Source organism: Mustela erminea, chromosome 21 (assembly GCF_009829155.1).
Source record: "Mustela erminea isolate mMusErm1 chromosome 21, mMusErm1.Pri, whole genome shotgun sequence".
Classification (NCBI taxonomy): Eukaryota; Metazoa; Chordata; class Mammalia; order Carnivora; family Mustelidae; genus Mustela; species Mustela erminea.
In genome coordinates, this window is record NC_045634.1 from 21,651,530 (window position 1) to 21,670,846 (window position 19,317).

At 37.6% G+C, this 19,317-nt stretch overlaps 1 protein-coding gene across 1 annotated transcript in view; it reads left to right on the forward strand.

The window, feature by feature from the left end:
* Positions 1-19,317, forward strand: part of LONRF1 (LON peptidase N-terminal domain and ring finger 1) — a 37,753-nt gene that overhangs the window by 7,407 nt on the left and 11,029 nt on the right. The window contains exons 2-7 of the mRNA XM_032328879.1: positions 4,373-4,491; positions 5,470-5,592; positions 15,337-15,486; positions 16,214-16,454; positions 16,555-16,651; positions 17,792-17,906. Coding sequence (XP_032184770.1) covers positions 4,373-4,491; positions 5,470-5,592; positions 15,337-15,486; positions 16,214-16,454; positions 16,555-16,651; positions 17,792-17,906 — 845 coding nt within the window. The remainder of the gene's footprint in view (positions 1-4,372; positions 4,492-5,469; positions 5,593-15,336; positions 15,487-16,213; positions 16,455-16,554; positions 16,652-17,791; positions 17,907-19,317) is intronic.

The window sequence follows — 19,317 nt, forward strand, 5'->3', positions numbered from 1 at the left end:
GAAAAAAAGTTTCTTGAAGATGAACTAAGGAAACTACCTTAGGATTGGAACAAGGATGATTAATGGGGATTCTGAAGAGCTCTCCTCGGCCCCTGAAATGCCTCGGCCGCTTAAGACCTGCTTCCCTCAGATGTGAAGCAGAATTTTATCTCCGTTTTTTTATTTGCCTGGTGACTGGCAATATTACTGGGTCTAAGAGAAGAGAAAATGGGAGCGTGCATTAAGGAGCATAAGGGGACAGATTTTAATGAAGTTTCCCTTGTTCAGCAAACATTTAGCAAAGCCAGGATTTGAGGACACAAAGACAGGAAATAATGGAGAGAGCTCAAAAATAGATTTTAGACCGAATGCAGTGCACATACAGTGAAGGGACACAGTCATAATAGCCAACATTTATAATGGACCAAGCCCTGTGCTGGGTGTTTTGCATATATTAACTTATTCTTGAGTAATACTGGGAGATAAATACTGTTATTTGCAGAGGTGAACAGCAAGAACTCTCGGGCCAGACTGCCTGAGCGAGAATCTTGAATCCACCGCTTCCTAGCTTTTTGATCTTGGGCAAATTGCTTAAACTGTGTTCGGTCTTCTTATCTGGGAAAATGTGGACAGTGCCAGACCCACATAGGATTGTTCGGAAGGTTGCAAATCATAGGAAGTGGTGTTTCTTAAATAAAAATAAATTTGGGGAAACACTCTCAATTTTGTAGTTGAGGAAACAGGTACCAGAGGTGTTTGGCTGTCTGCCCCAGATGCAGTGAGTGGAGGGGCCAGAAGTTGAACCCAGCAGTGTGAGAACCTCAGAGCTCCTGTTCTTGATCCGCAGTGATGTGCCAAGTGAGGGTAGACTCAGAAGAAAGCATCTTGAGAAAGAGATTGGTGAGCTGAGTCCCGTTTGGTTGCAAAATAGTTCCCCAGACCAAGGGGAGGTGCGGTATTGAAGTAGAGCTCTGCCAAGGAGAGAGGTCTGTGAGCAAAGGAAGGAGGCATGAACTAGAACGGCAGGCGTGGGGCAGGCTGAGTTTAGGTATTACTGGAACCTCAAATGGGAGCTGGATAATGACGGGAAGTGAGGCTGGAGAGGGGCAGGCGCCAGGTGGGTAGGAATTTGTGTGTTGTACTAATAGACCCATCTGATCTTCTGGATGGTGAGGATTTATGTAGGGGAAGACTAGAGGCAGGGAGAGCAGTTAGCAAGCTCTTGCAAAAATCGTAAGAGATTTAGATCCAGACCCTTAAGTAAGGCTGTTAGCAGAAAGATTGGAAAAGACCGGGGACAGATTTGAGAAATATTATAGGAAGTAAAATTGACAAAATTGGGGATTTGATTTGGGAAGTCAGTGGTTTTACTAGTAGAGAATACAGTAAAAAGACTTTTTTTTTTTTTTTAAGATTTTATTCATTTGAGGGAGAGAGCACAAGCAGGGGGAGGGGCAGAGGGAGAGAGAGAAGCAGTCTCCTCACTGAGCAGGGAGTCCACTCTGGGGCTCCATCCCAGGACTCTGGGATCATGACCTGAGCTGAAGGCAGACACTTAACCCACAGAGCCACCCAGGTACCCCAAGATCTTTTTTTTTTTTTTTTTAATGGAAATGCACTGAGTGTGTGAAAATTATAGCAGGCAGTTGGAAATTTGGTGAATCTGAAGGCAGGTTGAAAAGCTCAGAACTGAAGATAAAGCTTTGGGAGTTAAATCATGCTTTTAGTACAATTAGCCCAAACCGTATTTCTTCACTTTTCAACAGATTGGCTCCGTTATGTGCCAGGCAGTAGGGTGCCCACAGCAGTGGCCTGAGAGGCCCCTCTCCAACAGCATGCTCTATGAGGTGACTTGTTCACACCAAGGTCCTCAAGGCCAGGTGCAGAACCTACTGGGAACATTTGTTGACCCTTTCAGACTTGAGTTCTAACACAACTGGGCTGATAGTTGTTTTTTGGGGAGTAAAGAAGAGTGGTTTATAGTTCCCTTTCACAGAAGTTTACATGGAGGGCAGACATTGTATGCTTTGATGATTCCAGGGTCTCAATTAGTGCATTTGGTTCTTTTTTAGAATTAAGGGTTTGAAATAAGTGGGCGGGATGACCCTAATCTCTTAAGAAGCTTTAGGAATTTCAACTCACTTGATGAGGTTTTTTCCCCCCCTTATAAAGTCGTTTAAAATAATTATTCCATTAACATTTGATGTTCTTTTTTTTTTTTAAGATTTTATTTATTTGACAAAGAGATCACAAGTAGTCAGAGAGGCAGGCAGACAGAGAGAGGGGGAAGCAGGCTCCCTGTAGAGCAGATTCCGATGTGGGGCTCGATCCCAGGACCCTGAGATCATGACCTGAGCCAAAGGCAGAGGCTTAACCCACTGAGCCACCCAGGTGCCCCTAACTTTTGATGTTCTTAACAAAAATGTTACCTACAAAGTATTAGAGAGCAAGACTTTTAAAATCTAGCCCTCTTGTCGTTTTATGTGTATCTTCTCTCTTCTCCCAATACATACTAACTTCTTAGGCTGCCTTTAGAGCATCTCAAGATCCTGAGTGTGTTTGTGTTGAGAGGAGAGGGGAAACCATCTTTTTTCACTTTGGTCAGAGTGGAGAAGTGTGATACGTTGGCTGGGTGTTGTCAACAACGACAGACGTGGCCTCAGACACTTGCTACAGTGCTAACCCAAAGAAGCTGTATTCAGTGCTGAAAGCATTGATAAAAGGGTTGGATATTCAGAAGTTTTGAATGTGTGCGGCATCAAGTGTGATGCAGTGGGGGACCTGCTGTAAAAGGAAAAAATTGAAATGAAAAAAGCCCCTCAGGGAACCAAGAATGGAAAGGGCTGCTTGCTGCCACAGTGAACTCGCTCTCTTTGAGATGCAAAGAAGGGAGGCTCAAGGATGCTGTGGGAAGCACCGGGCTCTGGGTGAGCAGTCCTTAACGGTCCCGGTTCTTTTGGTGCTTTTGAACTACTCGTTCTTGGACCATTTTGGCACGCGCTGCTCTCAGTTTTCTGAACTGCAGTTGTTTTTGTCAAATCAAGATTACATGATCCATTTCATAATAAAATAAAGTTTTCTAATTGGATTGTAAACTCCTCAAAGACAGGGATAAAAAAAAATCTTCCGAGCACCAACAGGGTCAAGTTTTGTGCCAGGACTCTTCATTCTTGATTGATGAATCCATATTGAGTTTTCAGTTTCCATGTGTTTTTATTCAGAGATAATGGTTTCCAGTTACATTCCTTTACGAAACAAAAGACAAAATATTCTAGATGTGTCTTTTTTATTTAGGAAGCATGAAATATTTTCTTGAAATATTTCATTCTTCTTTGAAAATTTCCATTGGTATAAATTCGAAGGAACAACATAGTTCCAATTCTTAAGCATCAGCTGAAAAAGGCCAGTCCCATTGTCGGGAGTTCTCTGTAGGAAAGCAATCATCTAAAAAGTAAAGTAAACCAGGGAGCTATTGAGTTTTATTACCGTTTTGTCTTTTTTTTATTTCAATGAGGCATTATGGGTCTTTCCCCTCTTCACAATGAATGACTTATTTCATAAGCATATATTTTTGAAGGCTTCAAAGATGACTAGCTTTAAAAGAGTCAGATTAATTTTGTCTGTAGATGTGCTGAAAATCAGTTTCTGGCTTAGACTTCAGATTTTGAATCTATGTACCTGTAACAAGTGATGGTAGTATCACAGACGGTGCCACCTAACTGAAATTCTGACCGCCATCGGGTACGAATTTGGTTTCTCAAGTACAGAGGTAGAGGATGGTAGTCAAAATATCAACAAAGCTTTTGTCTCAAACATTCGAAATTAGATCTGTTTGGCAGTGACAAAATATCATTTCTGTTAATGGCAGGAATTAAAATTTTGACCTCTTAAATTATCAATCCATTTCCTCCAGAATCAGGACCATTGTGATCCCTCCTAAGTTTGAGCCTTGGTCAGTCTTTGTTCCTGTGGAAATTGTGTGTGGAGTAGTTGCATGTATGGTTGTTTGTCAGTGAGGATTTAGAAATTGAGGTTTGAAAAATTAAGATTTCCCACGAAGAGGCAAATCTTCTAAACCTCTAAGATCTGGTTTTCAGGTCTGTGTAGAATGCCCTCCCTATTTTAAGAAAACACTTGTTTTCTTAGAGGTGATTCTTTACATTATAAAATATTTTCAGTACTTAAAAACGATCCGCTCCTGTGCTAAATTTATCTACATACAGTCTTAACGATTAAATGTCTAGATAAAATTCAACACTTACATGGGTTGCACCTATACTCTGCTTTGGTGGTTATTAGCTGGAATCACTAAGTCAATTCTTAATCTAGTTTGTATTTTGTGGATCTGACAATAATATTTTAAAAATAAACCTTTGTAAAATATTTGTTTCAGAGCCCAGTGATGTGACTCTAAAAATTTACCGAGCGGAATCATACGCTGGTCTTCAAGAGTTTAAAGCCGCCATAGAAGATTTAAATGCAGTCCTCTTTCAACTGCCAAATTGGCCTGAGGTAAAGTTACTGTTTTACATTTACATATTTAAAAATTTCACCTGTAGGGAACATGAATTCAGTTACGGTTATAAGTTTAAACAAAATAGATTTGTTGGCTCTTTAAAAAAACATATAGCATTCTAGAAATCTAGGGTTAGTATTTTGAGCAGATGGCTATAAAGCGACTTTTTAAACCCTAAGAAACCTTCATTTCCTAACCAAAGAACAACCTGAATTTAAGGCACTGAGGAAAAAAAGTAATAATAATAAGAGACTTGAGTATGCAAAATTTCCTCAAAGAGATACAACTGGTCCTGCTGGATCCAAACTGAAAATTGGTGGAGGAGGTGTACTGATGGGAAGGGAAGAGACTGGAAAATGGAGGCATCATCATGGGGACCAGATGAGGAGTGATTTAACACAGTAAATGGGGACACCAGAGGTTGCCTTGCCCATACAATTTTAAAAAAGACTTGAGGCAAATATATGTAATCAGTTTACTAATTTTTTATCCAATTGCCAAAGCAAATCAGTTCATGTCCCGTATATGTTCTTCAAGCTAGAAGTTACTATTTTATATGACTTTTCCCCCATTTGAAACGATGCCTTTGAGGACAATATATTAAGGATGCTCTAAAAAAATTATAAATTAATATGAAAAACGATACCATATCCCATGCTGGCTTGACTGGCTAGTATAAGGCAAACGTAATGATGGAAAATGATCTGTATGGACAGCTTTAAAACTATTAAAAAAGAAGGAATCCTCTGCATTTATTACTGAGGTGATATAGTTAGAAATACGGTTTTGAAGTAATTTTTCCATAAGTGCTTCTCCAGGGAAGCATGTAAACATACCTTGAAATGCTATGGACTCCTCAGAGTTATTCAGAATTTCAAAATGCACATTTCCAAGCAAACCATTTTTTTCCCTAGATACTGATTTTTCAAACATAATTGTGTCAGTAAAAGTTGTGTATTGTGCTTTCATTGAAGGTCTACTTCAGGAAAGGAAAAGTACTCCAGGATGCTGGTTTTTTAGGTGATGCCTTACAGCTCTTTCTTCAGTGCTTAGCTCTGGATGAGGATTTTGCACCTGCAAAGCTAGAAGTGGAAAAGGTAATCGGTTTTTAGGTCTTTAAAAAGACCTGAGATACAGGTCTTTTTAAAAATGCTAATTATAATTAGAAACTTGGGGTAAGAACATAAGGAGTCCAGTAAGTCAAATTTAGCAGCAGTTCGACAAGTGGGCTTTCAGGGTCGTACACTTGGCGCATCGAGTTTTTACTGAAATCAAAACATTTCATTTGCAGATACTTAAATGTGTTATTTTTGCTTAAATTTAGGTGCTTTCTACTGGTTTGATTAGAGCCAAACTAATCATCCTTAATTGTTGTCATGATATTCCTGCTCAGAAATATTTTTTTTCTAGTTAAAGCAAAACTAGTCTATAACATTGCATGTTTCCATATACATTGTAAGAGATACCACTAAAAGGCTATTTACAATCCATCATCATATAGGGGCTCCCTTCCCCCATTTCACCTAACCCCCTTACTCTTTGATAACCACCAATCTCTTTTTCCATATCTGGGAGTTTTTGTTTGTTCATTTCTTTTTTGTTTCTGTATTAGATCCCACATGTGAGTGAAGTCATACCATGTTTATCTTTCTCCTTCTGACTTATTTCACTTGTCATAATACCTTTAGGGTCCATTCGTGTTGTCATAAGTTTTTTTCTGGGCTAAGTGGTAGTCCATTGTATATGTATGACTTATCTTTATTCCATCCGCCACTGATGGACATTTAGGTTTTTTCCACTTCTCAGCTATTGTAAACAATGCTGCACTGAACATAGGAATGCACACGTCTTTCCAAATCACTGTTTTTGCATGCTGATGATAAGTACACAGAAGTGGAAGTTCTATTCTTAATTTGTTGAGGAATCTCCATACTGTTTTCCACAGTGGCTTTACCAAGAATGGTATACAGGGTCCACTTTTTACCATATCCTCTCCAAACCTTATTATCTCTTATCTTTTTGGTAATAGCCATTCTAACCATTGTGAGATGATACCTTATTGTGGTTTAGGTCGGTATTTCCCTGATTAATGATGTTAAGCATCCTTTATGGTCCTGTTGGCCATTGGTATGTTTTCTTTGGAAAAAAATGTCTATTCAGATAGATCCTCTACCCATTTTTTAATTAGGTTGTCTTTTTCACCTGAGTTGTAGGCGTTCTTTATATATCTTGGATATTAATCCCTTACCAGATATACAATTTGCAAAAATCTCCCATTCAGTAGGTTGCCTTTTTGTTTTGATGATTTCTTTTGCTGTGCTGAAGCTTTTTAGTTTGATGCAATCCCATTTGTTTATTATTGCTCTTTTCCTTGGTGTTGGAGTCACAAACATACTGCTAAAGCCCATATTGAGGAGCTTACCACCTATGTTCTTCTAGGAATTTATATTCAAGTCTTTAATCCATTTGAGTTAATTTCTGTCTCTGGTGCAAGACACTGGTCTAGTTTCATTCCTTTGCATGTGGCTCTCCAGCTTTCCCCAGCACCATTTATTGAAGAGACTCATTTCTCCATTGTAAATTAATTGCATAAATTAATTGTCTGTATATGTGTGCCTTTAATTCTGGGTTCGTAATTCTGGTTCACTGATGGAATGTGTGCATTTTTATGCCATTATTATATTGTTTCAATTACTGTAGATTTGTTCTGTAGTTTGAAATCAGCATTGTTCTCCTTTCTCAAGATTGCTTTGGCTATTTGGGATCTTTTGTGATTTTCGACAATTTTAGAATTATTTGGTCTAGTTCTATGGAAAAATACCATTGGGGTTTTGATAAGAATTACACTGAATCTGTAGATTGCTTTGGGGAGTATGGACATTTTAACAATAGTAATTCCTCCAGTCTATGAGCATTCCTGGAATAAATCCCATTTGATCATCGTGTATGAACTTTTGCTGTATTTTTAAATTCAGTTTGCTAATATTTTGTTGAGGATTTTTGCATTAATGTTAGTCACTGATAATGGCCAGTAATTTTGTTTTTCTGTGGTTTCTTGTCAGCTTGCTGGCCTCAGAAAGATTTGGGGAGTGTTCCTTTTTCAATTTTTTTGAAAGAGTTGAGGAGGATAGGTATTAAATCTTCGAATGTTTGGTAGAATTCACTAGTAAGCCATCTGGTCCTGAACTTTTGTTTGTTGGGAGGTTTTTGATTACTGATTCAATCTTACTAGTAATTGATCTATTCAAATTTTCGGTTTCTTCATGATTCAGTCTTGGAGGATTGTGTGTTTCTATGAATCTATACATTTCTTCTAGGTTGTCCAATTTGTTGGCATGTAATTGTAGTAGTGTCTTATAATCCTTTATATTTTGGTGGTGTCAGTCATAATTCATTTCTGATTTTATCAGAGTGCTCTTTTTTTTTATTATTTGGCAGGGTTTTTTTTAACTTTTTAAAATTCTAGTATAACTGACATACGGTGTTATATTACTTTCACATGTATACTATAGTAGTGATACAGTAGTTCTATACATTACTCAGTGTTTATCATTTTAAGTATATTCTTAATCCCTTCATCTATTTCACCTGTCCTCCCCTTCCCCTCTGGCAGTCACCCATTCTTTAAGAGTCTGTTTTTCTTTCTTTGTCCTTTTGTTTTGTTCTTTAAATTCCATACGGGGGTGAAATCATATGGTATTTATCTTTCTGCGACTGACTTAAATTTCATTTAGCATTATATTCCCTAGATCCATCCATGTTGTCGCAAATGGCAAGATTTCATACCTTTTTATGGCCAAGTAAAATTCCATTGTGTGTATGTACCTCCTCTTTTATCCATTCAGCTGTTGCTTCCATAGTTTAGCTATTGTGGATAATGCTGCAATAAACACAGTGTGCATTATAACTTTTTGAATTAATGTTTTTTTCTTTGGGTAAATATCCAGTAGTGGAATTAGTGGATCATATAGTACTTTATTTTTAGTTTTTTGAGGGAACTTCGCCAAGTTTTTCACAGTGGCTGTACCAGCTTGCATTCCTACCCCAGTGCATAAATGTTTCTTTTTCTCCACATCCTGGCCAACACCTTTTATTTCTTTTGTTTTTTATTTTAGTCATTTGACAGGTGTGAGAAGATATCTCCTTGTGGTTTTATTTGCATTTCCCTGATGATTAGAGATATTGAGCATCTTTTCATGAATCTGTTGTCCATTTGTATGTCTTCTTTGGGAAAATGTCTTTTATATGTCCTGTGCCTATTTTAATTGGGTTATTTTGGGGGGGGTGAGTTGTGAAAGTTCTTTACATATTTTGGATATTAACCTCTTGTTGGTATATTTTTTGCAAGCATCTTCTTCCATTCAGCAGGATGTCTTCTGTTTTGTTGATTTTTTTTTTTTTTTTAAGATTTTATTTATTTATTTGGCAGAGAGATCACAGGTAGGCAGAGAGTCAGGCAGAAAGAGAAGGAAGCAGGCTCCCTGCTGAGCGGAGAGCTCCATGTGGGGCTTGATCCCAGGACCCTGAGACATGACCTGAGCTGGAGGCAGAGGCTTTAACCCACTGAGCCACTCAGGTGCCCTTGCTGATGGTTTCTTTCACTGTGCAGAAGCTTCTTGTTTTGATGTAGTTCGGATAGTTTCTTTTTGCTTTTGTTTCCCTTGCCTCAGGAGACCTACCTAGAAAAATGTTGCTATGAACAATGTCAAAGACATCATTGCAGTGCTGTCTCCTGGATTTTTACAGTTTTAGCTCTCACATTGAGGTTTTTTTTTTTTTTTTAAAGATTTTATTTATTAATTTGACAGAGATCACAAGTAGGCAGAGAGGCAGGCAGAGAGAGAAAGGAGGAAGCAGGCTCCCTGCTGAGCAGAGAGCCCGATGCGGGGCTCAATCCCAGGGCCCTGAGATCATGACCTGAGCCGGAGGCAGAGACTTTAACCCACTGAGCCACCCAGGCGCCCCTCACATTGAGGTTTTTAATCCATTTTGGAACTTAATTTTGTGTATGGTATAAGAAAGTGGGAGGGAGGGAGGTAGTCCAGTTTCATTCTTTTGCATGTAGCTGACCAGTTTTCCCAGTACCATTTGTTGAAGAGACTTTTTCCCATTGGATATTCTTTCCTACTTTGTTGAAGATTGATTGACCATATAATTGTGAGTTTATTTCTGGGTTTTCTATTACATTCCATTAATCTATGTGTCTGGCTTTGTACTAGTACCATACCGTTTTGATTACAACAACTTTACAATATACTTGAAGTCTGGAATTGTGATGCCTCTAGCCTTGCTCTTCTTTTTCAAAATAGCTTTGGCTGTTTGGGGTCTTTTGTGGTTCCATACAGATTTTAGGATTGTTTCCAGTTCTGTGAAAAATGGTGTTAGTATTTTGATAGGGATTGTACTATCCAAAGATTGCTTTGGATAGTACAGACATTTTAACTTTTGTTCTCCTAATCAATGAGCATGGAATGTCTTTCCATTTATTTGTGTCATCTTCAGTTTCTTTCATCTATCTTTTATAGTTTTCACAATACAGGTCTTTCACCTCTTCGGTTAGGTTTTTCCCTGGTATCCTACTGTTTTCGGTGCAATTATAAATGGGATTGTTTTCCTAATTTCCTTCTGCTGCTTCATTATTAGTGTATAGAAGTGCAGTGGATTGCTATCTTTTTGTTATCTTGCAACTTTACTGAATTCATTTATCAGTTCTAGTAGTTTTTGGTGGAGTCTTTAGGGTTTTCAATATAGAGTATTATGTCCTGAAAATAGTGAACTTTAATTCCTTCTCACCAATTTGGATGCCTTTATACCTTTTTCTTATCTGATTTTTGTGGCCAGGACTTCCAATACTGTGTTACGGAAAAGTGGTGAGAGTGGACGTCTTTGTTTCATTCCTGACCTTAGGGGCAAATCTCTGTTTTTTCCCCTCTGAGGGTGATATCAGCTGTGAGTTTTTCATATAAGGCCTTAATTATGTTGAAGTATGTTCCCTCGAAACATACTTTAAGAGGTTTTTTCATGAATGGATGTTCTACCTTGTCGAATGCTTTTTCTGTCTCTACTGAAATGATCATATAGTTTTTTATCCTTTCTCTTACTGATGTGATATATCACATTGACTGATTTGTAAGTATGGATGCAAGGGTTGTTTAATGGATGTGGTCATGCTGAATGATTTTGTTTAACGTGCTGTTGGATCCTGTTTACTAGTATTTTGTTGAGGATTTTTTCATCTGTGTTCATTAGAGATACTGGCCTGTAGTTTTCTTTTTTTTGTATTGTCTTCATCTGGTTTTGGTGTTGGGATAATGCTAACTTCAGAATGAATTTGGAATCTGTCCTTCCTTTAGGTTTTTTTGGAATAGTTTGAGAATAGATATTAATTCTTACATGTTTGGTTAGATTTCCTCTATGAAGCCATCTGCTTTTGGACTTTGATATGTTGGGAGGTTTTTAATTACTGATCAATTTCATTGCTAGGAATTGGTCTGTCCAATTTTTCTCTCTCTCTCTAATAATGCAAGAGCCCTCTTTTCTTTTTAGTTTTGACATTTGCCAATTTTATTAATGTGTCCAGTGACCCAGCTCTTAGTTCTTTGATCTTCCCTTTTTTTGTTTTTCATTTATTTCAGCTGTGATCTTTATTAATTCCTTTCTTCTAGGATTTTGGGCTTTGTTTCTCTTTTTTTTCTAGCTTCTTTAGGTATAAAGTTAGTTTGTTTGAGATTTTTCTTATTTCTTGAGGTAGACCCCTTAGAACATTTTTGCTGCATCCCAAAGATTTTAGTAATTGTCCCTCTTTTTTTTGTCCCTCTGTTTTATCTCTGGCTATTTTTTAAAGTTTCTTATTTATCTGATGGTACAAAGATTTGTTGTTTCGTAGCAAGATGTTTAATCTCCACATTTTGGTTGTTTTTTTTGCCTTGTAAGTCATTATTAGTTTTATACCATTGTGGTTGAAGACGCTTGGTATGATTTCTCTATTCTTTAAGTCAGGCTTGTTTTGTGGACTAACGTGATCTATTCTAGAAAATGTTCCATGTGCACTTGAAATTTTTGGATGCAGTTTGGATACAGTGTTCTGTATATATTTCTTAAGTTCATCTGGTCTCATGTGTCATTTAAGGCCAATGGTTCCTTCTTAATTTTCTGTCAGGATGAACTATCCACTGATGTAAATGGAGTGGTAAAGTCCTTCATTATTATTGTATTACTGTCAGTTTTCCCCTTTAGGTATGTTTTATTTGCTTTATATGTCTTGGTGCTCTTGTGTTGGGTATATATATGTTTATAAATATTATGTTTACTTGTTGGATCTTGTTTATCATTATGGAATGCCCTTCTCTACTATTAAAGTTCTCGCTTTGAAGTCTATTTTGTATGTTATGCATATAGCTATACCAGCTTTCTTTTCATTTCCATTTGCTCAGAACACCTTTTTCCATCCATTCACTTGCACTGTGTATGTGTCCTTATTTGTGAAGTGTGTCTCTGGCAGGTAGCATATGGATGGATCTTATTATCTATTCAGCCATCCTGCGTCGTCTGATTGGAGAGTGTGGTCTGTTTGCATTTAGAGTAAATCTTGATAGGTATGTGTATATTGCCATTTGGTTAATAATTTTTTTTACTCTTTTCATCATTCCTTGTCTTTTTTCTCTTTCTCTCTTTGCTTGTGGTTTTATGGCTTTCTTTAGTGCTTTGCTTAAATTATTTTCCCATTTTCTTTTGGATATTTACCATCAGTTTTTGCTTTGTGGTCACCAAAAGGTTCACATAGAACTTCCTTTGTATGTAATGGTCTGTTTCAAGTTGATAGCAACTTAAATTTGAACACATTCCAAAACTTTATATTTTTCTCCACCTGCTCACCTTTTATATTTTTATATGTCATCTTATACATCTATTTTATGCATCTCTTAACCAATTATTGTAGTTTAATTCTTTTTACTTTTAACCTTTAGACTTGCTTTATAAGTGATTGATCTACTTACTTTTACTATTTTCCACTAAGATGTTTACTTTGATGTTTTCAATTAGTGCCACTTTTTTTCAGTTCAGAGAAGTCCCATTAACATGTTTTGTAGGGCCAGTACAGTGGTGATGTATTCCATTAGCCTTTGCTTGTATGGAACACTCTTAATCTTTTTTTCAGTTCTGAATGACAGTCTTGCTGGGTAGAGAATTCTCGGATGGAAGTTTTTTCATTTCAGCCCTTTAAATAGGTCATGCCACTTTCTTCTGACCTGCAAAGTTTCTGGTGATAAATCTGATGGCCTATGGGGTTTCCCTTTCAAATAATAAGTTTTTCTTTTGCTGCTTTTAGAATTCTGTCTTGAAATTTTTCTGTTTCCATTATAATGTGTTGAATCTCTGTGGGTTCATCTTCTTTGGTACCCTATACTTCCTTGACCTAGAGATTCTGTTTTCTTCCCCAGGTTAGAGAAGCTTTCTGGCCCTTTTTTGGGACCCCTAACTAAGGAATTTTTATTGGGCTGTTTTTTGCTTTTAATTTCCAGTATAAGATTTGCTTATTTTCAAGGTGCTCATAGTAGTGCCCCAATTTGTTTTGCCTTAATTTTCTCCATAATCCACATACCACTTTCCAGAGTTTGTTTTATGGTATGTTAGTAGGTGTTAAGTAAAAAGGAGGAGTCCTCTGATTAAATGATTTTGGGGAACAATGGGTTAAACCAAGGTAAACAGGTTTCTTCAGAAGTTCTCAGAGGTTTTGCTCTGCTAACATGAGAGCAGCATTCAGCTTTTGTCAAACATATTCACAGAGCATCTGGAAAGACTAGAGTCTTTGAAAAATTTTTTGGGAATATCTGTCCCCATATAATTGTAGTGTCATCATGATGCTCCCTTCAGTATCCACAAAACATGAGGTGTTATTTATCACCTTGATAGTGTTTTTTACATTGTGGCTTTTTGTCAGAATCACCTTGGGTGCTTGGTAAATGTAAAGATTCCTGGACTTCACCACAGACTGTTGGAATTAATCTCTGGAATTTGGGCATAGTTTTACAAGAACCCAGGGAGATTCTTGTGCGTTTAGAAGGATGACAACTTTGAAAATGTTCTCAGATCCCCAATGCCTCATGAATATGGCTGATAATCAGTATATCCTCCACGAGGCTTCTAGCCCATTGATTTAATGAAAAATTGTTTACTATTGTGTGTATTCTGTTTTATATTTGTTAGTGGTCTCTCCCTGAGGAGACTGCAGACTTTATAAGGGCTTATAATTTTGCATTTTCCATGCTGATAAATATCCTTCTATTTCTGTAAATATTTAATAAGGTTAGGAAAAGGCAAAACAGCTGATGCTTTGAAATATTTTTCTCCCAATATGCTTTTTGTAAATTGTGGTATATTTTACATATGATGCATGGATTTTATAGTCCACTGTTTTGGAAATTATACATCCATGTAACAGCACTCCAATCGAGATGTAGAATATTTCCATCATGCTAGAAATCTCACTCATCCCCTTTTCAACAAATCCCCTGTATCCCTGCTCCCAGAGGCAATTATTGTTTAGATTTTTATTAGAGTATAAATAGAGTAGTTTTGCTTATTCTAAACTTCACGCAAGTGGAGTCACACAACATGTATCTTGTGTCTGGCTTTTTTTTTTTTTTTTTTGGCAGAACATAATAGTTTTGAGATATATCTAGCAATTTTTTAAAAATTTCATTGTTCACTAAGCATTCCATTGTGGAAGCATAGCACAACTTATGGTATTAGTGATTTTCATTTGCGTTGTTAACAGTTGCTGCTATGAACTAACGTTCTTGTATAAGTTGTTTTGTGGATGTGTTTTTCTATTTCTTTGGTAAGTACCTACTGGATCTGCTGGGGCCTAGAGTAGGTGAGCGTTTAAGACTCAGACCAGGGGAAATGTAAAAACATACAAATTTTTAAATGCTTGTTCATTAAAGGGGGCATTGCTAGAGCTCCTACCAGATATTCTTTTATTTACGTTGACTATATCTCCTGTTTATTTACATTGTAATGATTCAGGACTAATCTCATTTTTGTGAGATTGAGAGAGAGTATAACTGAATGACCAAACTTCTGGATGCAGACTTTAAGAAATGCTTTGCTGTTCATTTAATACAACTTATTTGACAAAGACATCTGAGCCCTTCTCATTTCCTTCTAGCCAGGTTCTTCCCCTAACTTAACCTACTGTGGTGGTGGTGGTTGTTTTGAGAGTTTAGATGTGTATAGAATATGATGGCTGCCTTCCAGGTGCACGCCCAGCTACTCTGGGCCAGCTGCCGTATGGTGCTCCCATCCCCGAGCTGGGCACTGACAGCTGCCCGCGCAGGTTACTTGTTCAGTGAGTAGCTAAAGTCAGTATAAACGCATGGAATTTTAAGAGTTTTGTAATTAGGTGAGTTCTTTAGTTCACTTAAACACTCAGAGCCCAGCCTTACAATATAGTTTGGGGTGAACTGTGAACCATTTTGACAGGATAGGACTCCCTAAAGTTCAGAGGTACATAAGATCTCCTAAGATCTCTTCTTTTTACAATCCTTCATTAAAAAGTTGGTTTTTATTTTGGGTTCCTTCTTGGGCTAGTAGTCTAGCTGCTCCCATACCTTCCTTTTGACTGATTTCTTTGAGGTGATCTGACCCCCATTTAAAGCACACCTTGGTTTTACAAGACTTTCGAATAATTTGGCAGTTCTGCTTATTACTTAATCTCTTCCTCCTCTGCTCATTGTCTGCTAGGAATTTTCTTAAATTTCATAAATATTAGATACTTTAAATTATTCCTAACCAAATATTTTATATTTTCCATTACTTTTATCATATTTCTCTTACAGATTTTATGTGATTTATTATCACCTGAGAACTTAAAAGAAGGCCTGAAGGACTCTTCCTGGAGCTCATTGCCATGTAGTAAAAACAAACATTTTGGTTTTCCTTCAGTAATGGAAGAGTCTCATTCTGCCAGCGAGCTTAGTCCAGAGCAGGTAAGGGGTGAGGAAGGATTTTCATGGGTGTGGTGCATCTGTTTCTTTACACATTACGATTCTCACTTCCTTTGTTTGGAGTACTAGAATCTATTTAGGCACTTTTAATCTATAAAGCATTGTCTTAGATTTTTGTCTGTAGCCTTTGATTTCACACTAAACTTTTATGTAAAGTACTTGATCATTAATCACAATTTTAGGTCACCCTGCGTATTAGAAAACTTTGTTGGAAAATTTAGAACACGGTATTTATTTTAGTAGCCTCAGGGTTGGAACAAGTATATTAGCATAACTGTGTAAACCTCATTGTAATATTAGCTTGACGTCCAGAGATGCATAATTAGTGGCAAACGTCATCTATCAGGGTATTAGAATTAATAGTTGGTGTTTTTTTTTTTTTTTTTTTTTGAAAGGTTTTATTTATTTATTTGACAGACAGAGATCACAAGTAGGCAGAGAGGCAGAGAGAGAGAGAGAGGAGGAAGCAGGCTCCCTGCCGAGCAGAGAGCCCGATGCGGGACTCGATCCCGGGACCCCGAGATCATGACCTGAGCCGAAGGCAGCGGCTTAACCCACTGAACCACCCAGGCGCCCATAGTTGGTGTTTTTAATTGAACAGTAAAATGAACCTCGTGAGACATTGGTATTTCATTTCAGTGGATTCTTGGTGAGAGCAACAAAGGATAGTGAAGATACACAGTTACCCTTGTTTATTGTATTTTTGTAGAATGAAGAAGTACCAGAGGTCACGTCTGAGCTTATCAGAGGAAGCTTAAACCGCGCTTGGTCAGCACAGGCTATAAATTCAACAGAAATGCCTGCCAGAGAGGACTGTTTAAAAAGAGTGTCCTCTGAACCTTTACTGTCTGTTCAAGAAAAAGGTGCTCTGCTGAAAAGAAAGTTGTCTCTTTTAGACCAGGATGTGATTGTAGATGAAGATGGAAGAAATAAGCTTAAAAAACAAGGAGGTAAAAATGTCACTACAGTCGTAGAAAACACATTTACTTATTTAGAATGGTCTTTAAACTTTTTCCTAAAGATAATAGTCCTGTCTCTTTGTTTTAATAGAAACTCGTAATGAAGTCTGTACATTTTCATTAACTTCTGGTGACATCCCAGAAGAATTAATCGATGTCTCAGATTTTGAGTGTTCTCTCTGCATGAGGTAAGTACATAAGGTTTTATCAGTGAGAATATTTTAAAGTACAGAGTAGATAAAGGTAACCCACGGTAATAACAGGCATTGTAAAGTGACAGAATCCTGGACTAAATCAAAAGATAGAAATACCTTGCACACCTTGGGCAAATAACTTAATCTCTGAACACTATTTGGATTTTTCTTACTTAGAAAGTGGAGTCAGTATTTGCATAGCCTACACTGCAAGTGGTGTAAGACTTACCCGACTTAAATATAAAAAAGTTACTAGGAAACTGGAAATACTGTGGAAGTTACACATATTATTGAAATGTAGGTACATCCATTTTTTTTTAAAGTAAAATTGGATAAAGATTTCCATCATGCAGAATGCTTGTAGTTCTAGAAGACTAAGAGTTTCAAAAGAACAGTTTCCACTGAGATTGTGGTGGAGTCAAGGGAACAGTGCATGGAGAGTCAGGAGACCCGGTGCCAGCCACTTCGGGCTGGTAGGAACTAGCTGAGTTCCCAGCAGGTCCCCTGCCTCTGAGCCTTCACGTCTTCGACTCTGAGCCGAGGGCTAGGGCAGATGACTGCTCAAGTACCTGTGTATCTAACAATACTTCGAGGCAGTTCAGAAGTATCATGTTTCAGGAAAGAATTAGAATGTAAGTAAAATCAGTCTTTTCTATATTGTTTATTACACATGGTATTAAACCTAATATTTAAGATTCAACTGTAAGGTTTACTGGGTTCTTGTTAATAAATTTTAGATAGTAAGGCTTTTATAAGCATATTAAGAGGCCATTTTAAAGTGATAAGAATCTATACAGTCATGGTGAATATTTTATGTTAATTCTTTTGCACATAGTCTCTGAAATCTGGTGTGTGTTTTACATTCATTGTACTTCTCAGTTTGGACCAGCCACATTTCAAGTGCTCAGTAGCCCCATGTGGTGAGTGGCTGTTCCATTAGTCAGTTTAGCATTAGGCTCTTGGCAGGGTACCCCTGTTGATGAGAACTTTTAAAAGGTTCAGGAGGGCATAATTACCTTTACCACTGCCCCTTCCTTCCCCTCCTGCCCCCCAGCCCCTCCTTAGAGAGTAGTGTTCACATTTTCCAATGCAGTGTTTAATGTGAAAACTAACAGGTATTTTGGTTGTTTTCAGGTTGTTTTTTGAGCCAGTAACAACCCCTTGTGGACACTCATTCTGTAAGAATTGCCTTGAGCGTTGTTTAGATCATACACCATATTGTCCTCTTTGCAAAGAAAGCTTAAAAGAGGTAAACATTCGTCTATTTATCTGCTTATTTGTCTTAAGCTTGGCAACGTTGATTTCTGTTTGACCATAGAAATAGTGATTATCGTGTTCAGAATAAATTACATTATGTAGGCTGAGTGACCAAGGAGGATGACATTTCAGTATCCAAATGCTAGTGCTGGAGAAATGTGAGTTTAGAGAGCACAGGGGAAAGTAGGGTGGTCCTAGAGGCCAAGTCCCATGTACTTACTTATTTTTGAAGAAGGTGGGGGATGGTCAAGTACCTGGTCTAGAACTGGTTCCATTTTAATGATGACACTATTGGGGAAACCCAATTGCCCTATCTTCCACCCTTAATAGGTTAGATTTCAGCCCTAGTCCTACCCCCTTAAGGTATGGACCAACTCTGTCCAATAGAATTTTTTGCATTGTTGGAAATACTCTATATCTGTGCTGTCCAACATGGTAGTCACTAGCCACATGTGGTAATTAAGCACTTGAAATGTGGCTAGTGTGACTGGGGAACTGTATTTTAGACTGTAATTCTCATGTAAGTGGGCACATGTGACTGACTGGTGGCTACCCTTTGGGCAGCCCAGCTCTAGAAAGTGCTATATTAGATAGAAGAGAGGGAGGCACAACTTCCCACACCCCTTGTATGGTCAGTGGTAACCTGTGTTAGGGAAACAGCTAGATCTCAGGTGCATCTCCTCTGTCGCCAGTGGGAGGACCGCATTCTCCCAGTCCTGCTTGGGTGACTGGAGCCCCCATAGGCTGAGGCCCGGCTGTAGAACTCGAAGCTCCAACTGCAGGAATAGCATTGATCAGGGAGAGTGATCCTGTCTCTGTGGGTGACAGGACTGCTTAAAGAAAAAAGTGCCTTCCAATATGAATGAAAAATGGATAAGACATTTTGCAGTTCAATGTACATAGTTATTTTCTATATAGAAAACTCAGCTCTGTACAGATACCGTAATAATACATACGTGCTATTACATTTGATATGGGTCTTACATAACAAGCCGGTATGTGAGACATAAAACCATATACAGAATTTTCATAAAGTCCAGAAACAAGATAAACTCAAAGAGTTTGCTAGTTACATTCCAACTGCTATACTTTCAGGTGAAGTACTCTAACCGTGCTGTTTTTTTTCCAGGTTTTTAGATACTCTGTAGTATATTTATTATGCTTTCTCTCAAGTTAATAATTAAATATGTGGCTTCAAATGTAGAGAGAGCTCACCTTACAAGCATATTAGTCATAAATACAGTTAACGTACTGTTTGAAAATAATCTTACCCTGTGCCCTAAGGATACCCTGTTTAATAGGTAAATTTCTAATATTTAAAGAACAAATTGATATACTCTCTAGTTTTACTTTTGCTTGTCATTTTCTTTTGCTCATTTTTTTCATTTGAATGTATTTTAAAG